The sequence below is a fragment of the Vulpes lagopus genome, chromosome 1 (assembly GCF_018345385.1).
Source record: "Vulpes lagopus strain Blue_001 chromosome 1, ASM1834538v1, whole genome shotgun sequence".
In the NCBI taxonomy this organism is placed as follows: Eukaryota; Metazoa; Chordata; class Mammalia; order Carnivora; family Canidae; genus Vulpes; species Vulpes lagopus.
The window spans coordinates 91037865-91059971 of record NC_054824.1 but is presented as its reverse complement, the minus strand read 5'-3'; the positions used below and the strand labels follow the sequence as shown (position 1 = coordinate 91059971).

Sequence of the window (22107 nt, the reverse complement as noted above, 5' to 3'; positions counted from 1 at the left end):
GGTGGCCAACAAGCTAAGTACTGCATATATATGGTATTGCTATTATTTTTTTTAAAGATTTATTTCATTGTGAGAGAGACTGCGATTGTGAGGGGGAAGGGTAGAAGAAGAGGATCTCAAGCAAACTCTGTGCTGAGCAAGGAGCCCATCTTGGGGCTCAACCCCAGGACCCTGAGATCATGACCTGAGCTGAAATCAAGAGTTGGAAGCTTAACCAACAGAGCCACCCAAGTAGACCTAGAATTTCTGTGTATTAAACAGGGTTTTCTAGTGTCCCTCTTTCTTTATCATCGATCAATAAAAAGCTAGAGGGATAAAGACATTTCAATCAAGAAAAGTGTTCCCTTAAAATCCAGTGATTTTTAAACAAATCATATTTAAAGCACAGAGTTAAAACTTTTCATGTCCCTACAAGTCAATTCTTCTTCATGATTAAAGAAGCATAAATCATGAGTCTGATTCACTATTTTCTTTTCAAATTAGGTTTTAAAAGATTTAACACTATTACGATGAAGAAAAATGTTTAATATGATACAAAACGTATTTTCAGATTTGTTCTGAATAACAAAATTAAACCCTGGCTATAACCCATCAAAAGAAATAGATAGATGGTAGCCTCTGTCTTTAAATATATGGAGTTCATAAAAGTTTTCAATTCAATATTAAAACTATCAAAAGAAATTTTATTCTGTTATAATGTGGACTAGGATTTCAATAAATTATGCTCACAAATCAAAAAAGTTAAAAAGCTTCCTAAACACAAAATCAATTTAATTTTCTAATAAGAAATCTGAAATTACTTTTGAATGAGAATATAACTTCCAGTCATTATTTCTGTTTAATATCTCAAACACCTGTCTTTGCTACTGCTTTAAGCTACTTTAATGTGCATAAGTGCTATGGTAAAATCATCCCTGATTTTTTATTTTCTCAAAATAAAAACCAAAAGAAAGTACTCCAAGAAGTTTGTGTGGAAAAACTACCATAGATATGAGAGTTGGTGTTATAGAGTATGCCAAAGTAAGTTTAATTCTTTATGTAATGAATTTCTATAAGGCTTTTTTTTCTCTGAAATGGCAACCTTATGGATATACCAGTGCCCAAATACATTTGGAGAGTTCAGTTCATATATCTACTGAGAGGGACATGAAAATCCAATTAACTGTCAAGATTACATAGTCCCAATACTCAAGGAAAAGGGAACTAAATTGTCTTGAGAACTGCCATAGTTTGGTGTAAATGTCAAGACGATGGATCTGGAATCCCATCTCTGTTCAAATCCTCCCTCTATCAATTAGCTGTTGGTCAAATTACATAATCTCTCTAAATCTCAGGGTTCCCATCTGTAAGATGGGGAGAATACTACCCTCCTTATTGGGAGGGTTGTGGTGAGGATTAAATCATATAATGTATTTTAAAAGGCATAGTTCCCGGCACATAGTTAAGCCCCAATATATTTTAGCAGTTACTATTACTATTTTTATATGCCAAGCATGGTATTAGATGCTTTGCTATGTTAAATGCCTATAATAGCACCATGAATCAAGAAGTCTTATCCCCATTTTGCAAATGAAAAAAGTGATGTATAGAGCAGTTAGCTAATTTTCCCTATGTCACATCATTTATAGAGTCACAAGGCCCAAGGAATGTTCCTCTAGAAACACGCTTTTAGATACTTTACCAAGTGCCTATCAATCCTTTGTCATATAGGTTACAACTATGTTCCCCCCAGTTTATTACCCATCTTTTTAACTTTATAGTGTTCCCCATTCCATCCTTTGATATACAGGCTTTAATTTTTATGCATTCAGATTTATCAGTGCTTTTCTTTTGTGATTTTTAGTTTTCTTCCCAGGCTTTATCATGCCAATTTCAACCCATGAGCATAACGCTTATCACTCATGTTTTTGTTTTTGAACCTCATCATTTTCTAATTTGTTGATCCATGAGGGGTTTATTTGGGTGTATGATATGAGGGAAGAGTCCATCTTTTGTTGCCAATTGGACAGCCTGTTATTCCATCATCCTTTAACTGAACAGTCCTGTTTTCCCCACTTATTTGCATTACTTCCTATATTATTAATATCACTATATATTTGGGCTATTTTATGAATTCTGCACTACTTCATCAATCTATTTCTGTGTCAGTATAATTTCAGACTTACAAAAGAATTACACAAATAGTACAAAGAATTCCCATATACCCTTCATCCAGATTCACCAAACCTTAGCATCTTACATAACCCCAGGGCAATTATGCATAAAGTGATCTAGTGTTTACAGTATAGTGCTGAGATTTAGTGTTTTCAAATTTTTTTTGTACCTTTGTGCCTTCATTTAAAAAAAAAAAACAAGGACTTTATTTCACTTTTAAAAAGAATAAGATATTTTTAATAAAAGCAGGTAAAAATAATAAGTTTGATTAACTTCCAGAAGTTAATCATCATAGCTGGTATGGGTGTATACTTTAGGAATTTGAATGAGGGACAGAAGTGTGTTTTAATGGAGATGGTGAGATCTAAGTTTAACCTTATAAGGATGTATGGAATGCAAATAGGCAGAAAAGAGACAAGCCAAGTGTTTATAGTCAGGAAAGCACCATAAGCTAAGATACTGAAATAGAAAGGCACATGGCTTGTGAAGATCATATTAAGAGCGACTAGGGGCTTAGAAAGGCGAATGCTGGGGAGCTAAAAAAGAGTTAAATACTTTATGAAAGACCTCAGAAGCTAAGCTGAGGAATATGAATTTTGTCCTCTAAGCCAGAAGGGAAATCAGAAGAGTTACAAGCAAGGTCAAATGACTTTTAGAAATCTTTATTTAGCACCTACTGTATGCCAGGTACTATTCTATATCAGGTACAGTTAATAAAATGATAAAAATCCTCCTGAAAGAACATCCTAATTATGTTTTATGAAGAGTTATGGATTATAGATTTGTGGGTCATAGAATTGAATGAGGCTGGGATAGTTGGGAAGCTGTCACTTAAAGGCAGAATTTGAGCTCAACTTTGAAGGCTTAAGAGTAAGGTAGAGAGATGATGAGAAGGCATTTCAGGTAGGAGACAAAGATGAGAGATCTGCTCATAAGGTGTTTGAAAACCTATGAGAGGATCCATTTATCTAAAATAAAGTTATTCCAGCAGAATAAAATAGGGTTGGCTATATGGACAGTTGTCAAATTGCTAAGAGTCTGGACATCCAGACCAAAACATTGTTTTATAATCTACATAAATTGGCCTGTAGTCAGTGAAAAGCCACCAAAAGTTACTGAGCTCAGAATGACCTTATAAAAATCATTTTGGTAAGTACGATAAAAGCTTATGGTGAAAAACATTGTGCAAAAGAGTGAGGGTGGGATTGAAGGATGAGGATCAAAGACCATTCACGCCATTATTTTACATAATCCAGACAGGAGATGAAGAGGAAGTAACCTTGAAAGATAGCTGAAGGGATACAAATAAGAGATATTTCAAAAGCATCATTTGCGGGTCTTAGTGACCAACTAGATGTCTAGATTAAAATGAATCATTAGACAAATATTCAGAGCACTAACACGGCTAGAGTGGATGGGTGGGGTTGGGTGGATTTAAAGAATATAGATTTATACAGGACAGAGAGAAACACACATTCTGGGTACCCATCTAACATACTAAATTACATAATAAATATCTGCTATTGGCATTGATTCAGGAAATATAATCTATCCACTTACAAAATGACAGCTCTCAAATGAATCTTAAAAAATATATATTACTTTTCATCAAATTCTCCTTAGTCATCTCTATAGGGGAGACCTTATGTGATAGCAGATTTAGTTTAGTGGGCCTTCAATAGGAATCCATGTGACATATAAAAATAAAGACGTAACATCACCAAGCCTTCCTGATTTACATAAAAATGTAAGCTTCTTGATAACTTATATCCTATCTAAGCTTCTTACTCAAAAATACGGCAATCTAGAAACTTATATTGAAAGATTGGGGCTTTTCCTACTTTCCTACAGTACATAAGAATGTTGATAACATTCCAGTCTCTTAGTTCCAAACTCTAGGAAAGGTGAAAAATTATATGAAATAAGAAATGCATCAAGCTACATCCTGTCCACAAGTTAGGTTATATTAATCTCAAAACAACCCTGGGAAGAATTGTGTCACCACTGTACAGATAAAGCAGAGTCACAGGTTAATTTACTAAGGCTAAGTGTCTAGTGACATGCAGTCACAATTTGATCCAAGGATTATTTTCCACCATGATGTCGATGCTGGAGATATGGACTCAGATCTGGAAAGGACCTTGAGAAGTCCTTGCTTCCTACTTTTTAGGTTCACAATAAAAAACCAGGATGGAAATAAGGATCTTTCCTATTCCAAGTGTAGATTCAAAAGCTACGCTAAAGATCAAGCAAAACTCCCTTTTACACCCAGCAAGAACTGCCATTTGAGGTTCTTCTGAGCAGGGCAAAGTACAGCTTTTTTTCTCTAACCTACATTTTCTATTCACCTCCAGATGTAAAACTGATGAGGTGGTACAGGTTAGTTACCAGAGAAATAAAAGCATTTACTCAGTCATAATGTGTTCCATCAGGCTCAGACATGTGATACTGTGTTTCTCCTGTGAAATACCAACCACAGACTTCTCAGTTACAACACAGGAGGACAAACACTCAAATGTTTTAGGAAAGGAGAGGAAAAAACATTTTCCTCATGCAGGAATCAAAACCAATGGTGACTTAGAGGGCAAGTTATATTGCAGAACAGTACTATTCCCCCCTATGTTACCCAGAAAGGACATTTTGTCAAGAAGTGAAATGTAAATCAAAAGTAAAATGAAAATTTAAAGTATTTAAAATATTAACCAAAGTAGATCCATCTTCTTCCCTTTTTTTGAATACAATCTTGCAGACTCGCCACAATGACACTCTAAAACTGAGATGACATTTTTATTCTAAGCTCAGATTTTTGCTTCCTTACAGCTTTTGCTTTTTAAGCTAAAAATTCTCTCATTCTTGGTACAATGAATTTTTTGCTAAGTAATTAAAAACCAATTGTGTTTAAACCTTTTGAGATAGTTGGTTTTATGCTGTCTAACTCAGAATTTGGTTTCTAAAACCTCAAATTTAGCATCTCAAGGAAGAATGGTATCTATGGCATGTTTGAAAAAAATGTTTTGAAATGAAGTGATGGACATTTAAAAATAGAACTCAGAGCGCACAGCTTCCCTCCCATCTTTTTTCCACTGGGGGAGGAGAAGGACACATCTGCGTTATGCTGCCACAACAGTGCTGCTATGATTCTACTGAGCTTCAGAATGGAGGGGAGCTACAAAGACCACTTGTAATTACAGTGTATAGCTGCCACAACCATGCAGGCAGTTTCCAATTAACATTCTCGAGATAAAACTAGAAATGGTCTCAACACCTGCCCCTAACACCTCACCACCAGAGCCCTCCTTTCCTGCTCCCACCTCTCACATCTCTGAAATTCTACTGTACCCCTCCATCAGGAGCTCTGCCCAATTGTGAGAGCTGTAATACAGCACCAGTGTCTTCCCTCATGACCACTCTCAAGGAGTTTCTGGCTAAATTTTGGATTTCAAGAATATTCAGGAATCAGAGGGACAGAGAGAATGTGGAACTGTGTGGGCTAGCCTTGAAGACTAATATTTATCCATTATTTTTTTTCCTTCTAAGAAAAGCTCTATCAAAATTCAAATAACTAACCTACAAATAAAAATTCAGAAGATAAAACAATCCCCCACTAATTGCAAAGGTTATTTTCTTGACAATGTTATATTTGGCAAAACTGTAATTGTGGTAAGAGAATTATAAAGGGCATCATACAATGACAAGAAAAATAATGGCAAGAAAACATACTTTTAAACGGTTTCAGAGTAAATACATGTTCTGAAAAACAACTGCTTCCAAAATAAACTGATTTCTTCCCAGAAGCATTCAACATTGATCGGAGGAACCATTTTCTTAGAACACCATTTTCAGTGTTCATGAAACACTACTGCCATGTCATGACCCTAGTAGGCAGACACTTCAAACTTTAGTCCAGAGGCACATGGTATCTCTTTATGAATTCTTCAGATTAGCAGTTACAGGATTCAAATAGGTTGTGGTCGTCAGGAAGATGGATGACCGGGTCTCCTTCCAAGGAAAGATGTGCTGCCTACCTGCAGGCAATGTGGCCAGCAGATAGCTTCCTGCTGTGGCTACCTCAGGCTCTTACCTACAGAGGGTCACCCCAACCTGGCAGTATGACCTTCCCAGGGCGGCCTGCCTCCAGTGACTGAGCCAAGCAGGCAACACTTGCTTCAGAGCTCTTCAGGAGGTTGCTCCAAGCTTTGTCAGGGCTGAGTCACAGCTACACTTCTCCCTTGGCCCAGTTTTTTAGCCCCTTCCTTTTACAATGAACATCCTACACCCAAACTCTGGTCTCCATGTCTACTTCCAGAGAACATAATCTGCAGCACATCTTTTCCATTTATATTCTCTCTCACTCCATTTACCACAAATCTCAAGAAAATGCTGTGTATGCTCATCTTCTTGCATTATCATGATACTTAAGAGCAAGCCCACTTTTTAGGATCTAGACATCACTTTATTTAATAAAAAAAAAAAGGAATATAAGTAGACTCTTCCTTGCATTATCCTACTCGGTACATAGAAGAGGACATAATTGTTGAGCCATCCTTTTCTCTATGAAGATTAAACTATACCTTGCCTATAAAATTAAAAATATAAAATAGTATTCATTCATACATGAATTCATTCAATATTATTCAATACTTAGCACTTTCTACAGACCAGGCACAGGTGAAAAAATATTGAAGAAAGCTCCCACTCTAGAAGAGATTGCATTCTAGTGATTGAGTTGGATAATAGATAGAAATTAATACATTGCCAGGGTATGTAAGGAAAAATAAAGTCCAGTGAGAGAATAAAGAATGACTGGAGAAGCATCTCTTGTTTTAAAACCACAAGTAGAGAGGGACTGCTGTAATCCATAAATGGCTGGGGTAGCACAGTCACATCTACTTATAGTATATCAATTTTCTAGATAGTACATATCATTTTTGTTCTAGTGAAAAACTCATTGCATGAAACTTCGCTAAAATAATATTTCCTCTGCGTTGTGAGTCCACCTGCTGCATAAAACATAAAATCTTAAATCTCTATTACTAACCTATATGGCAGTTTTGTCTTGGGGATAGAGCAGCCTAAGCCATCATAAGCTAGAGTCAGATACAGCTGTCTCAGGCAGATGGCTTTAGTGGGCAACATCATAAGCTTGCCAGATTTTTTAAAATATGAAAGGGTTTTCTGCCTCATTAGTACTTCATGGCTGACCATCCACAAACACCTGGTGTTCAGACTTCTTCCTCTTGTGAAAATGCAACAATATATAGGCTTAGCTCAAAGGGGTTTGTTATATAATCTTTGTCCAAAGAATATAATACCTAGATAATTTATAAAGGCACAGGTAGGGGAAAACTTATATAGTTCAATTAAGGTGAAAAATTGAAATCAGAACCAATAGGAACTTAGAGTAGTGGTAAAGGCAAATTAAATTACTTTAAATCCTTCCCAATTCTCAAACTACATTGTGCAGAGGGAATCCCAGGTGGCCTTTAGAGGTCTCTATTTATACCATCAATGAAAGAATAAATAACATATATTGACAGTTTTGTTCTAAGAACAACTGTACATTCATCTTGTTTTCTTCTCTTATACTGCAGGAGAACTTTGCCGATATCTTCAACACATACAGGAACATAGAGTACCACAGTGGCCTTCCTTAACACAGGATTCAAACCATACCTATCCTGCTGAACTCTTATATAAGGGAAAGCAAAAAAAGCAATAGACTTAAGAGTTTAGAGAACACATAATTCAAATTCAGCTACTATAATTTTATTAGTTTTTAAAAAGAGTGTACTGTCCCAAGGTTACAAATTTAAGTTTTTGTATCTGTAAAAGGGAGATAACATCTACCCAAATACTTCACAAGGTCCATAAAGAATGTGTTTCAAAGTACAAATGACCCTTGAGCAATGCAAGTGTTAGGGGTGCTGACCCCCACAAAACCGAAAACCTGGGTATAACTTTTGACTCCCTTAAAACTTCTTTATTTTTTCAAATTACAAAAAAATTTCCTTGAAGAGAGAGTGTGCATGTGCAAGTAGGGGGGGGGGGGGTCAGAGGGAGAAGGAGAGAGAGAGAGAGAGAGAGAGAGAGAGAGAGAGAGAGACTCAAGAAGACTCCTCACTGAGCACGAGCCAAAGTGGGACTTGATCTCATGACCCTGAGATCATGTCCTGAGCCAATAATCAACAGTGGAATGCTCCACTAACTAAGCCACCCAGGCACCTCCCAAAAACTTAACTTCTAATAGCCTACTGTTGACTGGAAGCCTTACTGATTAATTAATACGTATTTTGCATGCGATATATATTTTTTCATAAGGAAAATCTATTTACAGTATTGTGCTGTATTTATCAGAAAAAAATCCACGTGTAAGTGCACCTGTGCAGTTCAAACCCATATTGTTAAGGGCCAACTGTACTTTGAAAACTACAAAGCGATTTGCAAACGCACTGTTACAAATGGAGTTTGGATTAAAATGTCAACACATTATCCTGATAAACTGTATCAGATGATCTCAATTTCAATTGAGCAATAAGAATACATTCAATCTTTTAAGAATAAATGAATGAATGAATTCATTTATTTGGCATCTTCTGTGTTACACTATGGAGAATATAAAAAATGATAATTATCTCCTATAATCAAAGAACTTATATTATACAAATCAGAATTGAGAAGGGGAATGTGGGAAGAAGGTGTGGTTTTGGTTTTGCCAACACTTACTGAGCACTTTCTATGTGTCAGATATCATTATAAATACTTTATATGGAGTAACTCCTTTAATCTTTAAAAATTTAACATTTCTATCCTCATTTTACAGATGAAGAAGATAAGGCACAAGAATTTTGGAAACCTGTGCAAGATCAGACATCTAGTAAGTATTAAATGTATTAAAGTCAACTCACACATTCAAGCAGCTTAGCTACAATAATACTCATTATATTTTATTGCATCTCAAGTTGAGCAGGAAACAACAAACATATCAGTAACAATAACAAATAATGCCGACTAACAATTCTAATGCAGTAAATGATAAAAGAGCTGATCATCCTGGGATGGGATGGGATGGCCAACCAAGTCTTCATGATATGTGCCTAAAACTATACCTAAATTTGTTTATAGAATTTTCACAAGAAAGGGCAGCCCGGGTGGCTCAGCAGTTTAGCGCCACCTTCGGCCTGGGGCGTGATCCTGGAGATCTGGGATCGAGTCCCGTGTCGGGCTCCCTGCATGGAGCTTGCTTCTCCCTCTGCCTGTCTCTCTCTCTCTCTCAATGTGTCTCATGAATAAATAAATAAAATCTTAAAAAAAAAAAAAAAAAAAGAATTTTCACAAGAAAAATCAAATTAAGGGCAAATGAGAATATTATATTCCATATATACACCTTTTTGAGCAAGCAATAGTTATCACTTTATTGAAATATACATACAGGAAAATATAAAAATCCCATATGTACTTTTGAAATATTTCACTGAGTTGGTTCTCATTTATAGAGTAGATTTATTTCCTAATTATAACAGAGCAAACACTGACTTAAAGCAATGTCTGACTACTTATCCATATATCAGTCTTAAAAGAGTCCAATTTATTTCAAAGAATTACCATTGAAGTATTTTCCTATAATCAAGACCATTCAATACTACCCAATTATAATGGAAAATAACTTGAAATCAAATAATGTCTTTCCATAATAAAAAATGACAAGTTATTTTCAGTTTACACGAGGAGCACTGTGTTGATTTTCCATGGTACAGACAGGAGGCTGCTCCACTTGGCCCTCTGGATTTTAATATTTGCTGTAATTATAACATTTTATATATAGGAAACAATTTTTTAGAGCTACTTTTCACATGAGGCACAAAACTATGGCAAACAATGGTTTCTACTTGTTTCAATTCCCAGTGGCACAAGTGTACTGATTGCTTGTTGGTCCTATGCGTATCCCATGTTACTTACCAAGCGATATGTCTGGGCCTTTAAAACGTTGAGATCAATAAAGTTTTCTTCATTGTCTGTCTCCTCTTCCTTAGAAAAATAAGGATTTTAAAAGTTAATAATTATAAAAAGTTATCATTTTAAAAATGTATTTCCAGTTTTTACATATATAATATACTAAGCTCAATACAAAGACTAATGCAGGAAAAGAGTATTTAAAAGCCCAGTGGTGTGCATAAAGTAGGGCATAATGTTATTAGCAGCTCATCTGTTTTTTGAGGTTTTGATGATACCTTTTAAAATAGGGCCTTTTTATAGTCACTGAAAAAAAGAAAAAAAAAAGATGGAAGAACTATTGCTATAAAACTAGGGCTAAATAAACAGAAGAAGAAAAAAAGAAACAGTGCACTGTGGCAAATCTGAAATAGGAGAGATAATGGAAGGAGTTAATGGCAATTTTGAGAAAACAATGAAAAAATGGACAACAATGAGGTTGACAGACAGAATATTTTCACCTGCTCCAGGGACCAATCCCATTAATGCATATATTTGACATCTCGTCTTTTATATGCTCAAGGTTAATAAATTAATAAGGTTAGTCATTAGTACTGCTTGGCCCATGGCCCCTAAAACTATTTAAAGATATTAAGGGCAGCCCGGGTGGCTCAGCGGTTTGTGCTGCCTTCAGCCCAGGGCGTGATCCTGGAGACCCGGGATCGAGTCCCACGTCGGGCTCCCTGCATGGAGCCTGCTTCTCCCTCTGCCTGTGTCTCTGCCTCTCTCTCTCTCTGTCTCTCGTGGATAAATAAATAAATCTTTTAAAAAAATAAAGATATTAAAATATTAAATATATTTAAAGATATGAAATATATATTTTAGATACTAACCTTGTATCTCAGATATTAACTATCTTAAAACATACTTCAGGTAGATTCCAAGCTGGTCCTGATCTCTGAACCAATTGGAGTGGGGGGTAGGGTCAAAAGTGACCCTTTGAGAGGCAATCCCTTTCCCAAAATACAGCAAAAATGGAGTCTGAGCAGGTTTTAAAGCATGTAGGACAAAAAAATATCTCCCCTTTCTCTTCAAATGTCTTCATGGTGACAAGTGACAAAGTGGGTAAAAAACTAAACAAGAGGTTTAACCACATGGTAAGACAGTGAATGGAGTATAGGCCTCAAAGGAAAAAAACCAAAACAACATAGTAAGTGTGTGTTATTTAGTGGACACTTCCACATATCCAGTTCTACAAAGCTGCAGTGAGAGAGTTCAAAAATAATCTTTATCTTCAAGAACTCAGAAGATGTAAGACAGTGGTTCCCAAAATGTGGTTCTAAGACAGTCAGCGTCAGCATCAGCATCACCTGGGAGCTTGTTAGGGTGCAGATTCTAAGGGTCCCTCCCAGAACTACTCTGATACTCAGGGTGGGCCCACTAAGGTAAGCTATGAGAACTATGTTAATCTTTGGGAAATTGGAAAGATTTTTTTATATATATAAAATATGAAGCAATATAAATGCAGAGCATAAATATACTCAAGTGACATTTACTTTTTTTATGTTTACATTTTTTTACATTTACTTTTTAGGGAAGATGGGCAGTGGAGCACAGACATATAGACAAAATTGATATAACTATTTACATTTTAAATCTTAACCATAAATGCAGATGCACACCTTTGAGATGCAGCTCAGTTTATTCTGCGTTTGCACTGACAATGACCTACTTAACAACCAGAGTAAATGATTTAAATGCCAATGACAATGCCCATGGGAGAAGAGACAAGTTTATTATGCTTTTACAATAACCTAATCAGTACTGTTTACATAGGGAATCAATAAATACTTGTTGAATTAGTACTGGATTAAATGCTAATAGGTAAAAAGCTTTAATAGTAGGCAGTCAAAAAAAAAAAGGATTTAAGTTACTAAGTATTAGTAAGAGCGCATTCAAAAGGAATCCAAATATAAACAGACTTAGAAAAAAGTTTTAAAATAAACTAAAAGGATTCTGATTTCAGTAATTCAGAAGACACTCTACAATTTCCTACCATTTCTTTGCCTAATATGTACTATGTACCCTCTTAATTCTGTGCCAATTAATAAGTATCTGATTATATATAGCAGGTGAAAATATTGTTTTGTGACCAATAAATTTTTTTAAGTTATCAATGTGTCCTATCTTGATTTGACAAGTTTAAAACTGAAGGATTCTAGTTTCTAGATGATTATAGCAGAACTTTGTCAGAAATTATCTTTTCCACCGTTGAGCCAACCTGCAATCTCTGGCAACAAAATAATGTAACATCCCACCACCCAAACACTTTTTGGCACTCATCTCCTTAGTAAGAAGAATGGGAGAGGTAATGGGAGGGCTCCTTAAAATGACAGTAAGAAAGAAAAGGAAAAAATTCAAGAGACTTGACATAAGGGAACCAGCAGCCTCAGAAGCAACCTTTGAGTAAGTCCTTCAGGAGGTCTTTACCTTACAGTTGGGAAGAAATGTGAAAAGAGGCTACTTTCTAGTTTGTTTCTCTAATTTACACACCTAATGATGCTGCTTTGGACTTTTAAAAGGTTCTCAGAAAAAACTAGCTATATTTCTAAAAGTTATATAACAATTTGCTGACAGCTGATTGTGTAGTCAAATAGTTAATGAACACCCACTTTGCACCAGACACTGCACAATAACGTGGAGATATAAAAAAAAGTGCAAAATTATAGTCTTCTGACTAGTAGGTTTTTGTACATTTTTTCCCTGACTGACAGTTTTGAGTTATGTCTCTGAAGCTAAATGTTGATGCACTAGGGCCAGGTGTCTGTCTATAAACCGTTAACTAATAAATAGTTACTAAAGAGAGAAGATGAGGAAAATACCTGAGTAAAATAAATGAGATGAACAAATGGGAATATATGAGAACTTAGCATTTCCTGAGCCTGAATGGAAAGATCTATTACACAAAGATAAGTCAAAACTCCTTAAAATGGCCAAAATGATCTGGACCTGGTCTATCTTTCCTATCAATCCTAAACCACACACATGCACATACCCGCCTCACTGACGAAATCTGGCCCCAATGATCTTCTCTCAGTTCCTGGATCAAGCTAAGCTCTTTCCTGCCTCAGAGCTTTTGTACATGTAGTTCCACCAGGGTCTTGCCCAACAGGTGCTCAATAAAATGCATGCAGAATGAATGAATATATATTTACCTTAACTTTTAAAATGTACATTTTTAAAAGGTATCTTTTAAGTTGATTAGTTTTCCAATGGTCTTTTTCCTTCTATAAATAACAGTCTTCTTTTTTCTATTTATGGTTTAAAATATTTACACTGCTGATACATATTTAAAAAACTTTGACAATACAAAGCAGCATAAAAAAGGAAATAATCATCCATAATCTTTCTACCCATATATAACTAATGTTAACATTATTATTTTTCCTTTTTTGTATATTTTATATACTTGGGTTTATGTGTACAGCATAAGTTATCATCCCTATGTCACTAACATTTCTTTGTAAACAATTTTAATGGCTACATAATATTCTACTATTTGGATATAGTCTAATTTATTTAATGGTTAGTTTTAGCATTTGCTATAAAACAATGCAGTGATTTTTAAGCATATAATAGCTTAATAAATTAAGATGAAATACAGAACATACTTACTATCTATTGATTTAAAAATTCACTTGGAAAATGTAATTGGTCTATGACAATAAAATACACTTCAAAAAAGGGTCTTTTTCCCGCTATTTCAGTTCCAGATCATAGGTATACTTCCTAAAACACCAGGGTCATTCCATCTCTGGATCTGAGAAAGTGTTCTTTTTCTCTACCATTTTATTAGTTTAATCTGTTATACACACTTGATCATTTACTTTCACAATATGAATAGAATGTTAAGAATTGTAAAGGCCCAGATGCTGCCAAAAAATTTAAATAATGTTGGTATTTATAACTATTTTTAAAAATTCCTAAAGGGTAGCATTTACCCTAATTTTAGAAGCATACAGGAGTTCCTGAAAAATGAACAGTGTTCTTACGAAGTAGAATATATTAATCCTAAATATTATTATTCTTTTTCAAGTTCTTTATTATTTATGGCCCATTTCAAATCATGAATGGTGCTAATAAAATATTTACTCATATAACCAGTAGTCCACAATTTCCTGTCTACAGTTTAAGAACCTCTGCTATAATTCAGACCTCAATCATTAGAAAACATGAGCGTTAACTTAACCAAAGGTCTAAACAACTGATGTGTGATGCTCTATTTAAAAGCTTTTTTACTCTAGAAACAACGAAATGAAATATATTACTAAAAATAGAAGTCTGGGGGAGGTAGAAAGAAACAAAATGTTCAGCAATACACATACCACAAATTCTTCATCCACTTTATTTAATGTTAATTCTACATCATCTTCTGGGACAGTTTCTTCTTCTAATTCTTCCACTGGGTATGTTGGTCTAAAATAATAAGGCTTAGTATGAGATGAGAGTTAAAAACAAAACATTTTAACAAAATAAAAGGGCATAATGTGAATATCAAGAATTTCCTCTACACTGGATCTTGTCCTTTCTAGGCCCCCTTCCATAATCACTATTACATGTCTACCAATATTGTAAACAAACATTAATTTTTGCCAACCATATAAGTGAAAAATCTCTTGTTTTAATTGCATTTCCTTCAGAGAGTGGGTGAATACTTTTTCATGTTTTAATTGGTTATTTTGTATCTTAAGAAGTTTAATGCTTTGCCTAACTTGTGTTAGAAACAATTTTCCTAGTTTATCACTTACAATTTTGGCTATTAAGGACTGTTACAATTCTTATTACACACACTTGGCAACCTTTTCTTGCATGGATCCTAGTAGCTTTAACATCATATACAAGGCTTTTCCCTCATATGACACGTCCCAGCCTTCTTTGACCTTTTAGTATGCCTCTGGTTTCATTTTTTACATTTACATTTTTGACAGATCTGAAATTTATTTTGATAAAATAAGAAGGGTCCCAGCTTTCTAGCTTCCAAAATCTACTCAATGGTCCTAAGTATTGAATGACCATTTCCCCAGCAAGATTAATGACATGTATTTTCCATATTAAAAATACCTGAAAGTATTTAAAATTTCTAGAAACCTACTGAAAAATCCATACCTCAGAGAGATTAACAAAATACAAAAATCAACATTTAATATTAAGGAAAGAAAGTACTGAGAACCAAATCAATCTTCTTAAGGAATAAATTTTCTATTTTATTAATTAGAATTAGATAATATCTCAAAAGCAGTGTTCTTCTAGGATTTGCTTTGACATATTTAATATATAAAATAATCATCATAAATATGTAATTTCTATGTAGTTTACATGTTATGTAGCTGACATATTATCTGATGCCTACTTTTAATATTTTCCCCCTTTTTCTCCCCATGTATTCACAATCCTTATAAATTATCCAAATCACAATACATGGTCAAGAATTAGATATGCCTAGAAACAAAGGAGGTACAAAATTGAATAGTGGTAGAGATACCAATCACTTCAGGTGAATTTAGAACACATTGGGCAATAAATTTAATGATACTTAAAAATCCCAAATGGGGTAGCACATCTCATAACTTTTCTTGGAGTCTAATAAAGAAGTAATGTGAATCATGTAGTTTATTCTTTATATTGCACTAACTGGTAATATTTAGGTCGAAGCATATGAAACTGACATTTTTTAGTTCAGTGATAGGTTAATATCAGTAATTTCATATGGTTCAAGTTGATGATGACCTAAGTCAAGTACATTGTTTAAAGTACTTATTAATAAGGGAATAGATTATTTACATGAGAATATAATTAAATATACATTAAAATATTAACAGGGAACAATATATACACCTTTCCAAAGAAATTTTTTCTCATCCCAAAGCACTGCTTGCTCATGTCTTACCTGAATAATGATTTTCACAATCTCTAACCTGTCAGTAATTCCAATCTTCAAAGAACAAATTTATGTATTTCCTAACTATACCTTATATAAATTGATAGTTTCTGAATATTTTACTCTTATCCACAAGATCAACATTTATTGAGCATCTATGATATACAAAGTGCTATATGCTAACTGCCATACAGTACATATGAAGAGTTCATAGTTTCTGGCAAGAAATCCACACCTGTAAACAAATGTCTTTAATACCAAGGGATAAATACAATATTAGAAGCATAAACAAATCACTATCAGGATAGAGAAAGAAGCAATGAACACTGTCTAAGAGAGTGTCACATGGCTTTCTCAGGTGGCTATTATTTTTGCCAGTATCTATAAGCAAAAGAGAAAATTCCACTTAAAGTACTGTATTAATTTCCATTTTTTTCCTTAAATCTACAGCTATCAGTTACCCCCACGAATATACTATCCTTGTGTGTATAAATAAAGAGACCCTGAAAAAATTTCCTACATTGATAAAGATATTCAGTTACAGTTAAACCTTTAATAATTTATATATTTGAACTGGGAAGGGACATGATAAAAATCAGAACTGGTGTGAATATACTAGATATTCCAATTTTGTCTATGCAGACATTTCTATGCATTTTCAGCTTAGAATAGTCAAGAGGAAATACTTTTTGTCAGTTCAATTAAATAGCTCTGAATCCACAGAGGAAAAAGCTATCCACATAAAATTACTATTGCCAGATTGGGTAATTTTTACCTTTTCCAAGTGAAACCAATATATTTTAATGCTTCTTCTGCTAAACAGTCAAGAACATAGCATACGTGTTCTCCATAACCTGACTTTAATTTTGAAGGAGGAAAATCTGCAGTTCTGCCCTGAAATACAAAAGATAAACAGGGTATTATTTGTTATTTATATTCCAAATGTCAAAATATTTTAAGCAAAGTACTGCTGAATAAATGTATCACTTCTCTACTTTTCAGATATGATTTAAAATAACTGTAATTATGTTGCTTCTCAGAAATCCATCTTTTCAATCCATTGATATGTAAAAAACTAAAGGAAAATGAAGATGTTTTATTGTCAAAGGTATCAAATTGAAAGGTAATGACCTCATGACAGAACAAGTAATTGATCCTGGTAGGGTGAAAAAACAGTAAACCTACTAGCTTGGTATCCCATCATTAAGCAACCATAGGAAAGACAGAGTGAATCAATTGTCAAAAATTAATAACATGTGTGCCAAAAATTCTTGCCTGTCCCCCAGGAAAAGTCAGAAATGAAAAGTACAACTGCTATCATGGTCTATTAAATCAAAGCTCCCTTTCAAAATACAGTGTTTCAGCTTCCTACTATCATTTTTTAGAAGGAGAACTAAGTATCCATAAATTTACCTCTGAGACATAACAAGATTAAGAAAAATATTATTACTTTGGGCTATAAAGAATACACTGAACATTTTTAGAAGTAGCATCAATATTGTAATATCAACCATTCTGAGGTTTTATCTGAAAAAAACCCAGACATAATTTTATATATGTATGTATGGGTGTGTATAGGCATATTCATAGAAAATTCATCTAAAAGGGTAGCATCTACATTGAATTATCAATATTAAAATTTATAACTTGATAACATTCTGAAAAAAGAGTTATTTACACTTACAAATAATCGAAGCTCAGATAATATGTTAGATATAGTTGCATTGGGGTCATCATATTCTTGATGTTGCTCAAAAGGGTGTCCTGCTTTGTTAATCAACCAAGCAGCAAGAGTGCAAAACATGTAGAACTGTTCACCAGGGTTGGTAGGCAGTGCAAAATAATGTCTGTTTCAAAACAAGGCAGGGAGGATGAAATATGAAGTATTGCAAACAACTTTATAGTAACTAAAGAGACTAAGCCCAAAATTGCTAAAGAACTTTTTTTTTTTAATGGCTTTAAAATCAAAAGACATTTATAAATCACTCTGAAGTTTCCAGTAATCCACAATACTCATATTAAAGTTTTTAACCAACAGGACTAGGGCAATTACTACTATACACAAAATATTAGATCAAATATCCTAGATGCAGTAAATGCAGGGCATGTTAAAAAACTGATCATGTACAACTTTTGCCAAAATCATTTACATGTCAGGAATAATGAATAAGAGAGTATCTCTTGAAAATGGTAATTGGGAATTAAGAGAATTTCAGAGTTTAAAAAAAGACTTTAATGATTATTCGCTATGCATTTTTACAGTTTTTACAATGTCACTGGTATCTTTACATACTGTTCCCAACCTATCAGGTATGTTAAACAGCTGTCCTCATCTTAGCTGCATATTTGAAGCACCTGAGGAGCTCATCGAACTATTGCTACCAGACCAAACCTTGCTTCTTCCCTTATGAATTATATCAGAACTTCTGGGAATAAAGCCCCAGTACAAGTATGTTTCAAAAACTTCCTAGATGGTTTTAAGGTGGCAGGATTAAGAACCACGGAGTATCACATCCACAGTCTAACAAACATTTGCTGACTTTTGCTAAATACCCTAGCTTACTAAAAACAGTCCTATGAAGATCAATATGATTTGTACTTAAATAGGTTAAGAATAAACTTGCTCACAACATTCAAGTCAGTTTGATCAAAGTTCTTAGTTTGTCTTCGCAGTTATTAATTTTATGTGCAGCTTTAATTATATTTGTGGCTATTACAACTGTTTTTCCTGAGAATCATCAGTCTGCTCTTTCATGCTTCCCAAACTTTTTCCTGCAGGTACATGCAAATGTTCTGATAACAGCTGAGAAGAAAAAGGTCAGGAGGTCCTTCCAGGTGTACGTTCACAACACTTTCAAGGTGAGATTTTCCTTACAGACTGATGATAACTCCAGGACAGAGGACTGGATATTGATAAATCCTCCAGACTAGGACAGTGATTCTCAAACTTAAGCATGTATCAGAATCACTGGAAAGTCTTGTTAAACAGACCTGTAGGCTCCACCCCTAGAATTTCTGATGCAGTAGACCTGGGAAAGGGCTTGTGGAATTGCAATTCTAACAAGTTCCAAAGTGATGCTGCTGCTTGGTCTGATGACCACACTCTGGGAACCATTAAATTGGGATATTGCCACGCAAATCCATGATTCACAATATCCTGCTGAATTCCTTAGGAAGTTGTACAGAGGGTTATATCACTAGAACCTTAAAACCATTTTCTTTTATTTTGAAAAATATACTTGGGAACAAAAATGCATTTTTATCATAGAAAATGCTGGTTGTTTAGATTATCCTGATTCATTGAAGCAGTAATTCCCAATCCCAGAATTTCTTTTTTTTTTTTTTTTTAAGATTTTATTTATTTATTCATGAGAGACACAGAAAGAGAAGCAGAGACACAGAGGGAGAAGCAGGCTCCATGCAGGGAGCCCAACGTAGGACCCGATCCTGAGTCTCCAGGATCACACCCTGGGCCGAAGGCAGGCACTAAACTGCTGAGCCACCTGGGCTGCCCCCAATTCCCAAAACTTCTATCATGGATCAAGCAACACCAGTTTTCCCTCTAACTTTTCTCCTATTATGGACGGCCTTGATCATATGGGCAGTTTACATAGAGCCTATGTGTATCTTAAAATTCAAGTTCTTGGAAGAGAGCAAGGAATGAGATCAAAACTGTCCAGGGAAATTACCTTAGGCCAGGTATAGCCATTAGAAGCAAGCATTACAGATTCTCCATCTAAATTGCATTTTAGACCATAAACAAATGTTAAGTACCAACTTATTTATCCGGCCGTCACTAAGCTGTGGATTGAAAGATGGACTGCTAGCCATGCATCACCCTCAACAACTCCTGGCCCTGACTTCAGGATGCGATGGGCTTTTCCCCACCAGGAGCAAGGGCAGAATTCTCGGTCGTCTGCTACACACGGTTCTAACAGTCGTTGGGGTCACTGGCCTTTCCCACGGCCTAGTTTCTGGGAGCACGGTTATTGCCAAGGCAGAAGTCTTTTCTACCAGAGCAGCGAGTCAACAAGTTTCCTGACTGCATGTAGAGTCAGGCGAGGCCCTGGGTACTCACAGTTACCAGCCGCAGAGGAAACACCAAAACTAGAGCTGGAGCTAAGGCGGTGACGGTGGTCACCTGTGGGCCGAGGGAGCTTAGGGGTGAGATCAGTATTTCCGCCCCCCCCCCCACACACACACACTTTCTTGTGTTTTTCTGAGTCCTCTACAATAGGCACTTTTAAAATGACTTTTATAAACAGAAAAAAACAGTTTTGTGGAGGTGCGTGTGTGCTTTCAGGACTAGGAGAGCCAGGCCGTCTTCTGAAACTTTCCTCCACCAACCAACCGAGGCTAACCTGGGGGCTCCGCGGCCTCTGCCGCCAGGTTCGGGGAGAGGTGCCCCTCCTGGCTAGCAGGTGGCGGCAGGTGCTACCTCGCGCTCCAGGCTCCCCGGAGGCCGGAGGCGGCCTGTCCCGGGGGCCCGGCACCCGGCGCTGGAGGACGGGGCACCCACCTGGACGGGGGCTTCAGGTTGTTCTTCCGGAGGAGTTCCTCCTCGTAGTGGAGCAGCTTCAGCTTCTCCACCAGGTCCTCCATCACCACGAACATGTGGTAGGCCGCGCCGGGCCCCCGCTCCACGACCGCCTCCCCTGCCCCTTCGCCGCGGGACCGAGGCACTCCATCCTCCACACCTGCCGGCGCGGCCACCGCCGCCGCGGCCGCCATCACGGAGCCGGCAGGAAGCGCCAGGCGTGGGCTCGGGCCCACACACCTCGGCGGCCGCCGCCGCCCGCACCGCCGCCGCCGCCGGGACCGCCGCGACCCGTTACCAGGGAAACTAGGCCCCGCCCCCTTCCCGCCTGGTTTCTTCTGAAGTCCCTCCAACCAGGGCGGGCCTTGCGGGTGACGTCACGCAAGGCCCGCCTCCGAGGAGGAGGTGGCTGGGAGGTAGTCCCGCCCCTCGGGGGGGAGGCGGGGCGGAAGGTTCGCCTCCACGTCAGGCCCCGCCTCCTGGCGACGGGGGGGCGGAGCGCGTTTGTGCTGGGCGCTCCGGTTGGCTGTGGGCGGGCGGGGGCGGGGCCGGGGGCGGGGCCGGGGCTGCGGTGACGGACCGCCCCGAGCGGGTTAGGGTAGCGCGCGGACAAAATTAAAGGGGAAGGAGGACGCTGCATGTGGCAGGCTAAGCCGGCGCGCTGCTGTGTTTTCGTTTCTTGTTTCAAAATTGAAAGTTTTCACGGTGGCACCAATAGTCGACGTCGTAGGTTTCCGTTTACCTCAGGAACTTTCCAACAAGAGGTTTCTGTATTTCAAAGACTATTATAAACCTTGAAGTATCCTAATTCCCCCGTTACTCGGGCGCTGGGAGAGGGAAGGGGTGGGGAAAGGAACGGCAGAGGGGGCCCCGGGAAGGATTGGTTCTACCTCGGAAACAAGAATTCTAAGTTCACATCCTGTCGATTCATTGGTTTCGAGCCCGTTACATGGAGCCTAAAGGTTGGGGGTTTCTTGTTAAGAATCAAAAAAAAAAAAAAAGGGAGTTATCCTGAATTTCTCTGCACGACAGCTCTCAGGGGGCTAAGGGGGGGGGTACTCCTGCACTCTGCAGCTGTTGACTTAGGAAGTCAGGAAAGGTCACGTAACTGACCACCGCTTTACAGTTCTCAAAAGGGTCTTGCGTGTCAAGCAGCTTTCCAAAAAGCTGCATAAAATACGAGATAAGTGGTAGATGTGTGTAGGTTTCCTGGGAGAAGAAACGTGTGGGAAGAGGTGGAAAATGTGTTTGTGTTTATAATGTGGTTTGGGGGAGATCTCTGATGTTTTATACATGCTCCTAGAGAATACAGAAGAGTCACTTTTTTTTTTTTTTGACATAACTGGAGTTTTGAAATTTACCTAATATATTTTTGTTTTTGTTAGAAAATGAGTGAAGGAGCACTTTTTCCTTTTAATATCAGTCTAGACCTAACTTTCAGACATTAAGAAAGTTATTAAAGTGGGATATCAGGAAGGCAAATACCTTTTTCCATTTACCAGAGAAATACATAAAATAATTTAGAAAATAACCCAAAGGGAAGGGCCAT

The 22107-nt window shown here is 36.8% G+C and overlaps 1 protein-coding gene across 1 annotated transcript in view; it reads right to left on the bottom strand.

The window, feature by feature from the left end:
• Window positions 1-20843, bottom strand: part of IFT57 (intraflagellar transport 57) — a 52302-nt gene extending 31459 nt beyond the window's left edge. Inside the window, exons 1-5 of the mRNA XM_041726884.1 lie at window positions 20541-20843; window positions 17706-17868; window positions 16797-16915; window positions 14469-14559; window positions 10111-10179 (exon numbers count right to left, since the gene is read on the bottom strand). Of these exons, the coding sequence (XP_041582818.1) occupies window positions 10111-10179; window positions 14469-14559; window positions 16797-16915; window positions 17706-17868; window positions 20541-20752 (654 nt within the window). The 5' untranslated portion in view covers window positions 20753-20843. The remainder of the gene's footprint in view (window positions 1-10110; window positions 10180-14468; window positions 14560-16796; window positions 16916-17705; window positions 17869-20540) is intronic.
• Window positions 20844-22107: the final 1264 nt, after the last annotated feature.